At 57.1% G+C, this 17,067-nt stretch overlaps 1 protein-coding gene across 8 annotated transcripts in view; it reads left to right on the top strand.

The window, feature by feature from the left end:
- The window catches only part of SYT7 (synaptotagmin 7), a 61,847-nt gene that overhangs the window by 13,660 nt on the left and 31,120 nt on the right, over positions 1-17,067 (top strand). For all 8 annotated transcript variants that reach the window (XM_047691530.1, XM_047691532.1, XM_047691528.1 and 5 more), the window contains exons 2-3: positions 10,979-11,082; positions 15,466-15,545. In XM_047691530.1, coding sequence (XP_047547486.1) covers positions 10,979-11,082; positions 15,466-15,545 — 184 coding nt within the window. The remainder of the gene's footprint in view (positions 1-10,978; positions 11,083-15,465; positions 15,546-17,067) is intronic.

Here is a 17,067-nt window from a genome sequence, read left to right as displayed (position 1 = left end):
CTCAACATCTGAGCACCTCACCGGGGAAAGGGAGCTCTCAAAGTTGCCTGGTCGCCGCTGTGGCTTCAGCTCGTGGCTTATCAGGGAGCAACTGGCAGAGGAAAGTGGGATCACTATGCTTTAGTGCTGCAAACAGCTCCAGTCCTTTGCATCCTGCTCATTAGGGGTGATGCAGAGAGCAGTCTAGAGGAGGGAGCAGTCCCAGGACTGAAACGAATTTCAGCACCAAGGACAGGAGCACCGCTCCTGCACCCTGTTTCAGAACCGTGGACAGATCCCAGGACAGCGCTCTAAGCGGCTCCTTCCTAGTATTTGTGGCGCAAATGATACCCCCAGAATATGGTAGTATGGCACCTCCCAGACAGAATCTCAGTCACTCATCCCAAGGAGACTTAGGACCAGAGAGTATAGTTAGTTCCTTAAGGCCACACACCCACAATGACACAGTGGGTGGCAGAACTGGATTCAGATCTCCAGTAGTCTCTCTCCAAATATTTCTCCCCACTGGATTTCCAGTAGTTCTCTCCCTCCTTCGTAAATATCCCTGGGAGAAGCTTCGCATTCTATTCTATCCCAGAGAGATCCCTTGAGCTGTCAAAGATTAACTGTACCCTTTCTCCCACCAAAACACCAATCAAAATATCTGAATCTCAGGATGGAAGATTCCTAGCCCCTGAGGCTTTTTCATGGCTCCAAGCGTCAGGTGGGAGGGTGTTGGGCAGGACAGGTGCCCTGGCATATAAGGAAGCCTGTGACTTGGGGAGCTAGAGTTGAGTCATCAGCATGAGGAACTCTTAAGTGCTCTGAGATCCTCGAATAAAACAGAGCACACCATTCCAACCTCAGCTTCTTTGCAGCCGTGTATTATTAATAACAATAAGATGCTGACTTAGGCCAAGGCACAACGATGCATTATTCATAGTAACTAGTGGTCAAGGCCTGCACTTAATCATCACACGTCCCTGATCCTGCCCCTGCTCCACACTCCTGGTGGAGAAGCCCTCCACCTGAGCTCCTTCCTTCCTGAACTCCTTCTGTTCTGATGGACATGAGCATTTTCAGGGGTATCCAGGTGGCTTATCGGCTTTGGGATCAGCATGGTTGAAGAGGGTGGTTGATTCCCAGCTAACTCAGAGCTGGCACCTGATCCCCTTCATCTTGAATGGCTTCGACCCTCATGACTTCCAGACTCACCAGCTCTCTAGAGTTGCTGATGGTCTCAACCCCCCTCCCCCATCTTCCAAGGCTGAAAACTGAAGCTAGATGTACCAGGCTTCCCTAGGTCAAGAACTGTGGGAGGTGGGGGTGGCTGTGGTGAGGAAGAGGTAGAAGATACCCCATCGCCATTAAATATGGCAGGAGATGTGAAACCCTAGGCAAACTCAGGAGTACTTTGTAAACTCCTCAGCACTGAACAAACGTGAGCTGTTATTACCAAGGCCATGCTCTCTGCTGGAAGAGAGAGCCAAGGTAGAAAAGGCACGGAGGACTCGTGGATGAGGCCTTTGTAGCTCAGCAGGCCCTGCTCCCCTGATGAGGAGTTGACATGCTGGTGGATCCTGACATGTCCCCGTCCAATTTCTTGCTGGAACGGCTCCTGGCCCATCCGAACAATCCTTCATTTGCTGTTTACTCACTTGGCATCTCCTCTGAATTCTAAACCGTCTGCATCCAGCCGGCCTCTGTGGCCCCTGCCAGCGCTCCCTCCCTAGCTCACTCACGCATTATCTGTTTTTATTACAGTCAAGGTTGAGGAGGCTTGCTCATGCTAAGCCCCTATTTTCAGTTACTTGTAACTTTCCAAAACAATTCCCCCTCGGGCCTCCTCTTTCACCAGCCTTGGGCCCACCCGCCCCAGGTGAAGTCTGAGGGTTTGTGGGTGTCTCCTTGGCTTTCTGAAGGACACTCAGGCAGACTGTCCAGGGGGCACGGGGCTAAGGTAGAGGCCCAGCTTTCCTGGGAAATGAATGCCAGGCTCTCTTTCCCCCTCCTTTTCCTCCTACCTGCCCATCTTATTTTCTATTTCCCAAGGTGGGTAGCTTGGAGGAGGAGTTTTAGACTGGAGAGAGAAGGCAGAAAATTCAGCATGTCAGGAGGCCCAGAGCTTTGCCTGGCTGTGTAAAGTTCAGAGTTTTGCTCATTGGTTTTCTGTTGCTTTCTCCCCGGTTCTGCCTTTTTCTAGCTCTGTGTGTGTGAAGGAAGGTGGGATAGGTACTGAAAATGTCCCCCTTTCCCATGCCCAAAGAGTCCTAGGGCTGGTAGGCTCTGCACTTGTAAATACCCTCCCACCTTCCCCCCATTTCCATCTGCTCAGCACACACGTGGAGGGGCGCTTCCTTTGGAAACCTGTGACTCTAGCTTTTGCTGCTTTCCATCTTGAACGTCATAACGCAGCCACCAAAGGATGGAGGGGGGAGACGCTGGGGCCTGATGTGTCGTAAGTAGTGCAGAATCAGGTGGGAGGAGGCAGGATTAGGATGGGAAGACGCTGGCAGACGTAGCCCCAACCACCCCCAACATCATTCTGCTTTATTCCGGAATAGTGGTTGTGCCCTAGACGATACCAGAGACAGAGCCCTGGGCAAATCCTGGGCTACCCCACTTGTCTCTGCTTCCTGCTCACCCTTATCTAACCCCAGGGGCCCAGCTCCCCAGCCTGTTCAGGGACCTTTAGGTGGACTGAGCCTCTAATGCTGGTGCTTTACTGAGGCTGAGGGCTGGGCCAGTGCAGGGAGGAAGGATCTCTGGGAAGGGTGTGTGTGAGAGGAGCCTGTGAAGCTCTTGGGGTAACTCGGGCGTGGCTCTCATTGGTAAAATTTGGGGGGAAATTCCTCCTCCTGACTGCCTTTTCTTTTGTGTTCCCTCTATTTCTTTCTTCTCTTGGCTGTCCTCAGAGTGTCTTGGCTCAAGGCTCAGCTCTCCTTGGATGGAACAAGAGAGAGGGTGAGCTGTAAGGTTTGAGGTTTACAGACTCCAGGTGCAATCCTGGCTTTACCTCTCTTCTGCTCTGTGCCCATGGGCAAGTATTTAACCCTTCTGAGCCTCAGTTTCTTTCTTTGTAAAACAAGTATGAGCCTGTTTACCTCCAGAGGGGAGCTAAAGATGTGAACATGATTCAGTGTTTAGCGTATATTACTTACTATAATGAGAGGTATTTGGTAGGGAGAACAAGGGCCTGCAATCCAGGGATCCCAAGAGGGAAGCAGTCTAGGTTTGGAGGGTGTGGTGGTGATGGGACAACTTTGGAAGGCCTGGATATGGAGAGTGTGCGTGTCACCAGCTGGGAGTACAAGAGCAAGCAAATTCCAGGAGAAAAGTCTGTGTGCACAGATTTCCAGCGTGTCCAGCACCTGTCCAGCGTGTCAGTCTTGCATCCTGGGCTGTGGGCTGTGGGGGAGCCCAAGAGATGGGGAGACATGATCTTACCCCATTGGCTCTGCTTGGGGGACAGGCCTATCCCCAAGAAAAGGGTGCTGGACAGAAGGTCAGTTAATTCAAACTTGGGGAATGAAGAGACTGCTGTGAGCACTTGTCATCAGGAAGGGCTTCCTGGAAGAGGCAGGCTTACCTGGGGGCCTTGAATAACTTCAGGCATCTGTTCAGCACTTATTTATCCAGCTCTCTTGGGTACCAGACTTGGGGCTACAGAGATGGGTGATCGAGGGGTTCCCATCGGGGGAAAAGACAGAAAGTACTAATTATTAACCCACAATGATGAATTGCCATAGTTACGGGGGAGGCAGAAAGGAATGTGGGAGGGAATGAAGACCATCTCGTCTCGGGATAGTAACAGTAGGAGATAGAAGGAAAGTATTCCAGGCAGAGGGAAGAGCTTGTGCCGAAGTGGGAAAGAGGTTGGCCTTCTTGAAGGCGGAAGGAAAGTGAGGCGTGGCTGTACCACGCAGTAGAGCCCACAGTGGAGGGCTGGTATGTCCTTCATCTCAGAGGGAAAGGGCAGGCTCGTGTCCTTAATCCACCGTGCCAGTCTCTTCTCTGTGAAATGGGGATGATCGTGGTATCTGCTAGAACCCCAGCAGGGGACGTTAGGGGTGGTTTCCGACGCTTGAAGGTGAACCGCTGAGGCCCAGAATGGGCCTACCCGGGGTCGCAGGCCAGGGGCGGAGACGTGACTTGAATCTGGGCCACCTGCCCCCAGGTCTACTTCTTGTCCCACTGCTCTGCCTCAGAAGGACAGACAGAATTTGAGTAGAGGAATAACAGGTCCTGGGAGAGGGTTCCACGCCAGAGGATGTGCGTGAACAACTAGACCTCGTGGATGATGGAGTGGGCTGGGCATCTACTTGTGGCCGTGGCCGTGTGTGCATTTGTGTGTGTGAGTGTGAGCACGGTGTCCATGCGCGCCGTGAGCCTCCAAGGCTTGTGTGTGTGCATGTGTTTGTGTGGACATGGGTATCTGTGCACAGTGTGTTTATCATGTGTGTGAGTGAGCATGAGTGTCTGTGTAAGGGATGGGTCTCTGAGGCTGTGTGTGTGTGTGCGCGTGTGTGTGTGTGCGCGTGTGTGTGCCTGCACACCTGCATGCACATGTGTGGAGTGTGGGCCGCTTGGTTGTCTGTGCCAAGAGCGAGTCTCTGTGGTATAGGCACGTGTGTGTACAAGCCATGGGTGTTCATGTCTGTGACCTGTGTATGTGTGTACCTCCTCCCCCTCCCTGCCTTTCTTCCCCCCATCCCACACCCCCCTGCCAGGCAGCTGGTGAGCGTGCCCTCAGAAGTCCATTCCCTCTCCAGCAGCTCCCCAGGGCATCCCAGCAGCCAGCCGTCCTGTTTGATTCTGTTCATCCATAAATTATGGCTTGCTGAGGAGATGAGAAGGAGTTGGGAGTGGGGGCAGAGCCTGGCAAGGGATGGGCTCAGGTCTCTGGTTCACACCTGAAGCCCAGCCTGGCTTCCAGCTGTGGGCGCCCCCACGCCCCCTCGCCCCAGCCCTCCCCACTCCTCGCCGCTGCGGGCATTCACTGATGCTCTTGGTCTTGGTCAAGCCCCAGGGCACGGATCCTGGTGCACTGAACTGGGCAAGACAGGACCCCTGGCCTGTGCTGTCTGGTGGGGAAGAACTAGATGTGTATCTAGTTCAGTATTTTATTCAATGCTCACTGTGCACTGGCTCCGTGCCCCAGATATCTCCACTACAGGGCAAACGTGGTAATACCGTGATAACAACGAGCATATATTGCCTACTTATTTTGCATCAGGCACTGTGCAGAATACATCATATGTGCTCATTTCTTTAAACTTTACAACTGTCCTAGGAGACCTGTACTATGATTGGCCCCCATTTACAGATGGGGACACAGAGGCACACAAAACTTAAGTCACATGTCTTGGAAGAAGAAGAACCAGAATTTGAACCCAGAGAGTCTGTTCCAGAGCCCTGACACTTAATCACTGTACCCTAAAAGGAGGGTGCAGGCTCCGTGTGATAGGAGCTCCTAGGCAGGAGAAATTCATTCCCACTGGGGATCTTATGGAAGACTTCTTGGAGGAGGTGTTTTTTATCAGGGTCTAGAAAAATCAGGAATTGTCAGACAAAGATGGCATGGGGAGAGATTGAAAGGGGTCCTCGTGTGTGTGTGTGTGTGTGTGTGTAGAAGAGAGGCTCAAACTCTGTCACTGTGGCTTCTCCCATCTCTTCCCTCCCATCTTGTTTGGGTGACAAGTGGGATAATATGCAAGCACTGAAACTTTAACAGTATTTACTGAGCACCTCCCATATGTCAGCCTGTTGCAGAATATCCAGAAGGAGCAAAACAGTAAAGCCCTTACCTTCATAGACCGTGGAGTCTGGTACACAGTGGGCATTTAATACATCATGGCCTCTATTAGTATCGTTATTCCTAGAGGCCTGGGGTTCCTGCTCACTCATTCTTTCAGCAAGCTTTTGTCAAGCACCTGCTGTAAGCCTGGCCCCTCCTTGGTGCAGGGGAGACAGTGGGGAACAGAGGGCAAGCCCCGCCCTCAAGGAGCAGACATTCTAGAGGGGACAACGGCGTGAGCTCGAGCCTGTCGTGCACCCTTGGAGGTGGGCTGCCTCCTCAAACACACAGACTTTACCCCGAGAGCCGCTGCACTGGGGGCATGGTCTGGAGAATGGGACCCCACCAGATCATGGTTGACCCCGAGCTCAAGTTGGCCAAGAGCCCACCACAGGCCTGGGCGGGGGGTGGGGGCAGCCATGTGCCCAAGCTTGTGCCTCACTCCCCAGACACCCCTGGGATCAGACCCAGGAGGCCCGGCTTTCCCCACTCTCAGCTGCCCCCACCACCCACGGCTCCCCAGTGTTACCCGTCTGCCCTTGTCCATGTCTCGCCCCCGGGACCCAGGATGTCTCCTCCACTCAAGGAGAGGTTGTGGAACCCGGCCCTGTCAGAGTCTGACGAGGGCTGCAATATTTTCTTTCCCCCGATGTTAATATGCTGACACTAAGGGGACTTGAAACCATGTATGTCATCGGAGGACGGGTTAGAAAGGCCAGGGCGGTTGTGCCTGGAGAAGACTGGAAGGGGACATGAGCGCTGTCAGCAAGGATTTAGAGGTCTGTCATGTGGCAGAAGGAGCCACGTGTTCCCAGTGGCTCTGGAGGGCAAACTTGGGAGCGAGGGGGATGGGGGTGGAGTGGGGGAGTTCTAGGGAGACAGACTCCGCTCAGCACGGGGCCCAGCCACCCTCCCTAACCCCGCCTGGCGGTGGAGCGCCTGCCAGAACCAGCTTCTTGTCCCTGATAGGGCTGCCCAGAGGGTTTGTGTGTTGCTGGGGCCAGACTCCATGACAGCAGAGGTCCCTTCCAGCCCCAAACTTAGTGATCCGTGCTCTGGGAATGGGGTCACTCCGGCTGGCAGGCAAGAACACACACCTGCACCCCCTTGATGATAACAGCGCTTGCTGGCTGAGGACACCGTGTCACTTTCGGTCACCGCATCCGTGCAATTTGCAGTGACAAGCGTGTGTTTCACCCCAGCTTCGAGGGCTGTGGGTGGGCAGTAGTGGGGGCAGGGGGAAGGGTCGGACTCCTTGCCTGTGACATGATAGCAGAGGATCCTGGGGGCCCCCATTAGGAGGTGCAACTTGCCTTAGCAGCACACCTCCTTCTTCAAATGGAACTTTCAAGTCCCCATAATGGTTTCAAGTCCCCTTAGATGCCCAAGATGTGAAACAGGGAAATGTTGCTGCTTTTTGGAAGAGGGCTTGAGAGACCTCAGCCTCATCTCGGCATCCACGTCTGTAGCCCCTGACAAAGTCCGGGAACCCTAACAGTTCCAGAGAGCACACAAAGCAAAGAAAGCCGACTTTGAGCTGGATGGCCTAGGTTTGAACCCTGGCTCCGCTACCTCCTACCTGAATGACCTTGGACAAGGTTCTTGACCCCCCTTGCGTCTCCGTTTCCCCGTCTGCAAAATGGGGACAATCATAGTGCCTCTTCCTTCCATTGCTGTTGGGAGGACTGAGTTGTTATGTCGTGGGGAGCGTCTAGAACACCTGGCTTATTGCCAGAGGAAGGGTCAGCTCTCCCATAGGTGAAGGTATGGACATCCGAGAGGCTGGGCACCTTGCTCACGGCCCCATAGCTGTTTAGGGGCTAGAACAGGACCTCCACCCGGTTCTCCTAGACTCCTAGCCCAGTGCTCATGCTGCCTGCCCACAGAAGGCTACTTGTTTTGGGTGGGCACTCTCTTCTCAGTGTGCCCTCCAGCTTCTGGGGTTCACAGGCTCCATTGTCAGGGGTCCCCTCCCTACAGCAGTTTTGAGAAAGACTTTTTTGGTCAAGAGAGGAGGTAGACCTCCTTGGAGAGTCACCCCATGGCCAAGATGTGTGTGGAAGGGGAGGTACGTGGAGAGGGTGTGGGAGGCCAGAGGAACCCAGCCAGAGCTCGGCCTCCTACCACGGCCTCACAGCTACCAGATCAAGAGCCTGCTCATACCCACTCTGGTCCTGACCCTTCCCTGCTCAAAAACCTTCCATGGCTCCCACAGCGAGCCCCTCAGCCTGACAGACAAACCCCTTCCCCATCAGGCCCCACTCCCTTGCCAGCCGGTCCTCCTCCACTTCACACCCACTAACTTAGACCAGCTCCTCAGACAACGCGCCTGACCCTCCCCCACCACCCCTACTCCCTCTTCTTGCTCTTCCCTGTCCCTGGATCATCGCACCCTCACCGCATAGCCATCCGCCAGACCACACCAAATACCACCTCCTCAGGGAAGCCTTCCCAGATAGCCCTCTAGTCCAGCAGGCATTTCTTAATTTGTGCTCCCAGAGCCCTATGTTTACGGCTGAGAGGAAACTAACACTGCCAACTTTAATCACAATATGTATCTATCAAGTGCCAACAGTAACCCTCTGGGGTAGGTGCCGCAGTTGTCTCTACTGGAAGGCACTGAGTGCTGAAGACACTTGTCCAAGGCCACTCGGCTACAAAGAGGCAGAAACTGCACTCACCCTTTGGGCTTTTCGTGGCTGTTTTGGAGTCTGGAGGCCCGAGCTGGGTGTTCTGCCCTTCACTGGCTCTGGGGCACTGACATGCTAAGAGATAATCCCCTGAAATCTTGCCTCTTTCCTGTCCTGCGTGCCTCATGCTAGATTCTTAGCAGATAGTGATTGAAGAAAGCTCAGACCAAAAACGGAATTTATTTTTTTTAAGAGTGAGTTCAGGGGCACCTGGGTGGCTCAGTGAGTTAAGCCTCTGCCTTCGGCTCAGGTCATGATCTCAGGGTCCTGGGATGGAGCCCCGCATCGGGCTCTCTGCTCAGCGGGGAGCCTACTTCTCTCTCTCTCTGCCTGCCTCTCTACCTACTTGTGATCTCCATCTCTGTCAAATAAATAAATAAAATATTTTTTTTTAAAAAGTGAGTTCAACAGAGGAAGGTGTGAGGTCACCTGCTTTTCTGGCCCACATAGCTCCCTCCTTCCAGACTCTTCCAAGGGGGCAGGGGCAGTTCCTGCAGAGACAACTGGAAAAAGCACAGGTCCCCTTCCTGGGAGGTACGTTCGCCCCTCTCTTTACCACAGACTTGAGTCTTGGGGCACCGGCGGTGTGACCTGCGGTGTTATGGCCATCACTCTCCCCCCTTGTTCTGCTCCCCACCACCCTCAGAAGCCTGGTGGTTAAAGATAGAAGCCTCCCATTTGGTAAATGAGGCCGAGCTGTGTTCCTCCACCCCAGAGAGAAAAGGGCAGGACCAGGACTTGGGCCTCTGCTAGTTGTCCAGACCAGAGCTCCTGGGTGCCGTGAGCTCTGATGTTGACAGTGAGCTGGGGGCAAGGCTGGGTCAGGGTGGGGAGGCTGCAGACTCGGGACAGAAGGAAGCTTGGTTGGCCTGGCAGGTGGACTGGAGGGGACCAAGTAAAGGTGGCCTTTTCCCACAGCTAGGAGGCTCAGGAAGTCGGGAAGGGAGAGGTGGTACCCAAGCAGGACTTGAGGGAAAGCAAGGGGTAAACGGACCACCCAGGGCACTAGAGTGCTGGTAGGAGGGAACCCCAAGGGCCCCGAGAGCTGGGCGAACCGCAGGGCCCTTCTCCTCGATGCCCCGTAGCCAAGCAATGGAGACCGGGAGCCCAGAAGCTAAAACCTCAGGAACCAGGACCAGACAGATACTGTCAGCTCTTTTTTTTTTTTTTTAATTTATTTATTTTTTTTAAAGATTTTATTTATTTATTTGACAGACAGAGATCACAAGTAGGCAGAGAGGCAGGCAGAGAGAGAGGAAGGGAAGCAGGCTCCCCGCTGAGCAGAGAGCCCAATGCAGGACTTGATCCCAGGACCCTGAGATCATGACCTGAGCCGAAGGCAGCGGCTTAACCCACTGAGCCACCCAGGCGCCCCTCGTCAGCTCTTAATTACCGCCCTCCCTGGCACCAAAAAGCCCACACAGGCTCCTCTGTAAATAAACAGCATCTACTTGCCTTTAGGACGTACCCTAGTGCATACGTATTCACAGTGCACGTGTGATCTCTGCTGCTCTCGTTCGACTCACTCCCCCACACGAGAATTTCTGGTGAAATTTTGCCTGCCTTGCATTTGCTTTGGGCTCATACTTGCAACCACCTGTGAGAAGACAGGGAGGAGGTTTAACCCGCATTTGCATGGGCGAAAACTGAGTGGTTCTGTGACTCGTCCAAAGCCACAGCGAGCAAGGTGTGGGATTTGCATGGAACCTGGGGCTTGTGTCCCGGGCCAGGTCTGTCAACATAGCCACTTCTGAAATATAAGACCCCTGAGCTCTTGGAATGGAAGCTTCTGGTGCCCCTCACCCCCTTGTGCCCCCCCCTCCACTGGCTAAAGCTAAACCAGGTGGGGGGAGCAAGAGAGGCAAACTCAGGGGGCTAAGGGGTGGGAGGGCAGGGCCTACAGGGGCCACTTGGGTGGTCTTCCAGTCCAAGGAAAGCTGAGCTGCAGGGGGTAAGGGCTGGTCAGAGGATTCCAGAAATTCCCTTTTGGACTACACATGTCGGCATCCAGGTAGGGCCAGACACTTCTGAGGGTCTGTTAGTGCCCATGCGGCAGATGTCGTCAGACGTTCTGTCCTTTGGGGAAATGGGGCTGGAGTCATGGCTCGGAGTGTCGGAGGGGATGGGAGGGGGCTGAGCAAGAAGGCTGTGCAGAGGCAGTGGCTTTTTTAGGGGGAGTAGAAGTGTGCACTGAGGTCTGGCTGGGCGGAGGGCACCCTCCCATCCCCTCATCTCCCTTTGAGGGAGCCCATGCAGGGAGGGTGTGGGAGGAACTTCAACCTGCACAATTCCCCCATTTTACAGATCAGGAAACTGAGTCACAGAGAAAGAAAGGAACTTCCCAAGGTCAACCAGCAAGCATAGCTGGGAGTGGAACTTGAGGCTCAGAGCTCCCAGTGTGGGGGCCAGCTGATAGGGTAGGGTAGTTGCTCTGGAGGTGGGGGGGCTCAGGGCTGAAGGAGGGTGGGCGGCGCTGACCAATGAGGGTCTGACCTGTGTATGTCCTCCCCAGGGGCGCCCACCCGAGATGTCCTGCTGGTCTCTGCCATCATCACCGTCAGCCTTAGCATCACTGTCGTCCTCTGCGGCCTCTGCCACTGGTGTCAGCGCAAACTGGTGAGGCTCCTGAACCTCGATGATGGGCCCTACATCCCGCCCCCCACAGTCCCTGGCTCCTGAACCCTCTCAAGGGCTCCTGACCCATCTGCTCACGTAGTCGGGCCCATTTCCGCAGGAATTGACACACATGCACGCACTGCATTTGCCTGGCTGCTGGCTCCATGTGTCGTGTGTACACCCAGAACCACACACCCAGGGACACAGTTGGGGACAGACGTGAGTCTCTCAGGCATTCGCACGCTCGCCACTACAGGCACACACGCCCCACCCCCTCCCCCTGGAAAGAACCATAAGCGCGGCCTGAGAACCGGGGCCCCCTCCCACCCCAGTGCCTGGCTCCCCACTGCCCGCAGCCCGCTGTTTCCCCCAGCCCAGCGTTGGGCGTGGCCGAGCGGGGTCTCCTGACCAATGAGGAGGCGCCGCCTGCCCCACCCCACCCCCAGCGCCAGTACATCCATCCTGGTTCTTGGGGTTTGTACAAGCACAAACGGCTTCTTTTCATTTTTAACGAGGGCTGGGGAATTAACGAGCAGGATTAGGCCATCAATAAGTAAGGAGACCATCAGGAGGGATATTCATCACCGGAAGGCCTGGGAGGAGAAGCCCGGCTGATCCTCTACCCGCCTGCATGCAGCCCACAGCTCCCTGAAAGGGGCCCTGGGGCGGGCTACAAGGCTAGACCACCACCCTGCTTCCTCCCCAACCCCCCACCCTCAGTCCTGCTGCCCCAGCCCAGAAGTGCAGTGGGGGACTTTCGGGGCTGCAGTGGGCACCCCCAAAGGTGGTATATGTGCTGCCAAAGCAAACACGGGGCACCCCCAAAGGTGGACCCAGAGGTGTCCCAGATGTCGGGCCTTCCCTGGGATTAGGTGCAAAAGCGTTTCTGACAGACACCTCTAGTCCCTAGATTGAGAACTGAGGGAGTGGGGGCCAGGCGCCCCATCTGAGACCCGCATTCTCTCCCTGCCTGAGACAGAGGGGCCTTAAGGATGAGCAGGGAGGGTTATGGCCCTGGGGACCATGTAGCCAGGTGCTTCAAGCCCCAATCCTACAGAAGATAAGGGTCAGAGAGCTCTGAGAAGGACCCTAGAGGCCTACAACCCAGCATGTCTCCTTCAGGAAAGGCAGACTCAGGAATGGGGAACACGACTTCCATCCTGGGACTCTCGGTTTCTGGGGCTTCTTCCCCTGGGGAGAAACCATGGAGAAGGCCAGCTCTGCCCCGTGTGTCCCGAGTGTGAGTGTACTGGTAACCAGGCCCTAGCCCACTCTGGGCATGCCATGCAGGTGCCCCAGGCTGGCCATCCCGCATTGTTCCTGGATCCCTGGTGTCTGCATCTGTCTCCGGAATTTCAGGGGCGGTGGAGGAGGGGACTTGGCCACGTGCCCGTGTGTGCGAGCATCCTCCGAGGCCAGGGGAGGGGCTAAGCTCACACACACACACACACACACACACACACGTGTGTGCATGCCCTGCCACCCCTGTCGGGTCTGTTCCGCTGTCTGTGTGCAAGTCCGCATTTGAAGGCTGAGGAAGGTGTGTGAGCAGGCGCTGCCCGTGACCTTGAGTGGGGGTCTGTGTGCTGAGTGGGCCACTCTGAGGGTCCTGGTGCAGTACGTGTGTGTGTTCATCCCTGCCTGGTGGGGCGTGCTGCATCCCATCAGATCTCCACCTGAGTGAGCTGATAGCCACTGTCCTGATCTCCTGGTGAGTGCTGCAGTGTGTGTGTGTGTGTGTGTGTGTGTGTGTGTGTTGTGGTGAGGGCCTCTCCCCTACCCCACTCACTTGGGGACCAGTGTTCAAAGATCACAGCTTTCATAGCTGGTGGGGGACCCGCCAGTATGGGAGGCACCTCCCCTGACCCAGCCTGTCCTCCCAGCCTCCAGCCAGGGACTTCCCCGGGGGTCCCAGCCGCAGTTGGTCTATGCCACTTTCTTCCCTGAGCTGCCCAGCCCCCCAACCCTGCCTCAGTTCCTCCCCCACCGCCCTCCATGGGGGGAGCTGGGAGCTTTCTGCCTGGGCTGCGTCTGTGCTTTCCGGGAGGGGATTTCATATGCCCCTTGCACAGTTCCTCGGCCTTCCTTGCCCGCCTGTCCCCTCAGCAGCAGTGATAGTGGTGTGACACCCCGACAGCCCAGATCCCATTTCCAAACATTAATAACTTCCTTAATCTCCAGCTGGCTTTTTCCAGATCAGCCTGGCCAACCCCCTCCCTGAGAAGCAGGCTGATGGGATTGGCTTCCCTTAGAGCCGCCCAGGGTCTCCTGGACCCTGCCTGGGTTTCCTGTCATTGCCCCCCCAACACCGACTCAAGTCCTGCCCTGGCTTCTGTCCCCCACAGTCCCGCAGCTCCTGCTGCAGACTGACCATGGCAGCCAGAGGGGAAGTTTCTCTGTGCTGTGGAAGGGAGAGAGGCAGGCCCTGCCTGAACTGGGGACAGCCCACCCAGCCATGCCCCCAGCCATGCCGGGCCTCCAGGAAGGGGCAGCTGACTCCCCCTTAGAAGAAAGTGCTCCCTAGGACGAGTTCTCCTGCCAAGAGAGGAAGAGGAGAGGGAGTAAGTGGTGGGGTTGGGGGGGCCCTCAACCTGGTCGTTCCTTGCCGGACACCGCCTGAAGTGAGGGAGATTTGGGGGGATGGTGGGGGTGGGGCTTCTTTCTCCCTGTGTCCTGTCTGGAGAAGGGCCCTTGGCCAGCATGGGCAGCTCCAGGCCCTGATTGTCCCAGTCTGGACTGGACTAGGCATTACTGGGGGTTTGAACTTCTGGGTAATGATGGGAGAGAGCGAAGACAGGTTTTGTGGACTCAGAGGAACCAACAGCTCTGTTTTTTTCACTCTCAAAATTTTGTCTCAGAGGCAACAGCCTGGGGCTGAGACCCCAGGGGGCCGGGGCACTCCCAGGGGACCCATTCTGAGCATCGCTGGATACTATCTTCCACACCGAGTCCTAGAGACCAGACAGTCCCTAATGTTTCAGGCTGTGTTCCCCTGGGGGGTGGGGGGTGGGAGGCTGCTGAAGTGTCAGGAGAGAACCTGTCCTATCTGTGAGGAGAGCCTGGAAGGATGAGGGACCTGGGGCTCGTCCAGTGACAACACCCCTTTTCAGAAGGGAGGGAAAGGAGATCAGAGAGGACAAGGGACTTGACCAGGGTGACCCGGGGAGGGTGCGGCGTTGCTGGACCAGGACCCAGGCACCCCTGAGACCTGGGGGCGCTGGGGGTAGAGTGAGGAGTCTGCCTCTCTGCCCACAGCATTCTGGGGAGCCCCGCCAGCTCCGCCAGGCTCACTCCATGGGCCTGGAAGGGGCTGCAGCCAACAGGAGTGTTGGGGACACGGCTATGTGGCTCTTCGTTTGTTTCAGGGAGGGTAGATTGTCGTGGCCGCGGTGTGAGCACAGGACAGGATGGTGGGGAGATGTGTGTGCACATGTCGGGTGTGTGTGTGGGTGTGTGTGGGTGTCTGGGCTGTCACCACCCCACTGCACGCATCGGCCCGGGGCCTGGACCCGTGGCCCGCGGGTGCGCGTGAGGACGCTCGGTGGCAGCCAGGAATGTTAATGGTGCCCGGCTCTGCAGGAGCTAAATTTAGAAACCCAAACCGAGAAGGTGAATGGGGCTCACCTTCCCAGCAGCAGGCCCAGTCCCCACTGCAGCCACGGCCCTTCTTCTCACCAGGAGACCTAGAGACCGCCTGGCCTGCTCAGCCTTCGCCCCACCCCAAGCTGGTGGGAGGAACTCTGGGCGCGGGCCAAGTTGCCCCGGCCTCAGAGCCAGTGGGCAGCCTCTCTTCCTGAGGCTGCCTTCCTATAAAGGAGAGTGTTTGGGCCCTGTCCTGCCTCACTGCCCAAGGCAGGAGGACCCCAGGGAGCCCCCAGACAGTGCTGGACCCGGTCCTGGGCCGGACTGGGCACGGGGCCCTCTCCCTGCCCCCACCATTCACGTCACTGGCCACTGCCAACCTTGCCCCTGCAGGATGCCACCCCCACCATCTGGGGGTGGTGACGTGGCCCATATGACGTGGCCAGGCGCCTGAGAGCCGTCTGTCCGTGGCAGAGGGAGGTGTGTTTCTGGGAGTCAGCCCAGAACCCCAGGAGACAGGCAGAAAGGAGGGGCCCCATCCCTGGGGGTCAGGGTTGGGGTGCCCTTCGAGGGGCAGAGTCGGTCCTCAGGCCTCATGGGACCAAGTTGCTACCAGAGGGGAAAGAGACAGCAGTGGAGCTGGCTCCCCATGGTGGTGACAGCTTCACACAGGGCCCCTGGATCCTTGTGGCCAAGGCTGGGCCCCAGCCTACTCCCCCTGCCCCCACCCAGGCCCGTGCTGGGGAGGCAGGGAGGGCGTAGTGCTGTCTCCCCGGAGTGACCCTCATGCTGTCTCCACAGGGCAAACGCTACAAGAACTCCTTGGAGACCGTGGGCACGCCAGACTCAGGGCGTGGGCGCAGTGAGAAGAAGGCCATCAAGTAGGTGCCAGGCTTCGAGTTTGGGGAGGGAACACGCAGGCAGCCCCACGTGGGAGGAGCCTCCCCGGTCCCCAGAGCTGGCCACACACCCATTCAGTTTCCCCCTCGCACGGGGCGCCATTCTCTCTCCCTGCCCCCTGCCCGCACACTCCTACTGCCTCAGGGTGGCTCCGGGCTCCCGCTTTTCTGCCTGTGCCCACACCCCCCACCCCAGACTCTCACAAGGTTCCAAGGACCCCAGCTCCATTTTCCCGCCGCTGTCACTTCCCGCTCTGTCTGCCTCCTCCCTCGACCCTGGTTGCCGTTTCCTCCATATCCCCTCACATCGCAGCCATCTCCAACACGCTCCTATCTATCCGAGCCCCCCGCCCCCTGCTGGGATCCCCTCTCCTGGGGGGCTCAGGCTCTTCTCTAAGGCCTCACCAGGGTCCTGAGGGTGACCTGGAAGATGGGCAGACCTCAGTGCTGGGCCACTTGGGAAGCCGAGAGTGGGGACTCTTCCCTTCCCTGTCACTCCCGGTCCCCACGGCCTTTCTTGTTGCCTCAGACTCCCCCAGGCTCCCTGTTTTGCTCTGAGATCCCTCTTCAAGGAGGTGGGTTTGCCTTCCTCAGACCACCTCTGCCAGCCCACGGCAGAGGGTCGCTGGGACACACGCAGGGCGGCCCCCACCACCAACCACCCCACCTGGCTGGAGACTCTGGGAAGGAGGGTTCTCTCTGGAAGGTTCCTCTCTGATGAACCCAGGCCTTCCCCTCCACCTTAGCCTAGCGAGGGCCGAGCCTGCCAGCAAGGGGCTTTGCCTGAAGGGGAGCGGCCCCAACCTTCCCTGACCCCCACTTCCTTCCTGTAACTCAAGGCCTGCACCATCCCCGCCCCACACCTTGCCTTCTGCCCCCTTCCCACAGCCTAGTCCCTCCTTCTTGTCTGTGTTCTCCCTTCCCCTTCTCCCCTGCCCCTGGGGGCTTCCTTGCAGTTCCTCCTCTGTTTTCATCTCTTGCTCTGACCCTGTTTGGGGCCTTCACAGAATCTTCCTGGCGTGTGCCTTGTGGTGGGGGGGGGGGGCGTGGGCAAGTGGAGGGATGGGCCTGCTGAGGTTGGGGGCGGGAGGAGGCTCAGGAGGAGGCCTCGGGGAGCCTTTGAAGTGGTTTGGTTGCACACGCTCCAGTCTTCAAAGCAGAGAGCTGGCAGGTCTCAGGGGCTGATGCTGAGTGCAGGCCCCGGGCTTTCTAAAGGTGGGGAAGGACCACGTGGGGCCCCCACACCAGGCCCCTAACCCAGTTTGCAGCTGGGCCGGGGCACCTGTCTGCCGAATGACCATAACCTGGGGATGGATATGTTCTAGATAGTCGTGGAAAGGGCCCGTGAGAGGAGATGGGATGACCAGCAAGGGGGACAGGCTCTGCAGGCAGGGGCAGCACCCTCGAATGTTCTCGAAAACAAAGGGAGGGCAATGGTGGCTGTCCCCTCTTTTCTAGAGCTGCCGCCTCTGCCCACCCTGCTGAGCTATAGAGCTTTTGCCTC

The sequence above is a fragment of the Lutra lutra genome, chromosome 10, assembly GCF_902655055.1.
Source record: "Lutra lutra chromosome 10, mLutLut1.2, whole genome shotgun sequence".
Lineage (NCBI taxonomy): Eukaryota > Metazoa > Chordata > Mammalia > Carnivora > Mustelidae > Lutra > Lutra lutra.
Note: the sequence above shows the minus strand (reverse complement) of the source record. Positions and strands in the feature narration are given on the sequence as shown.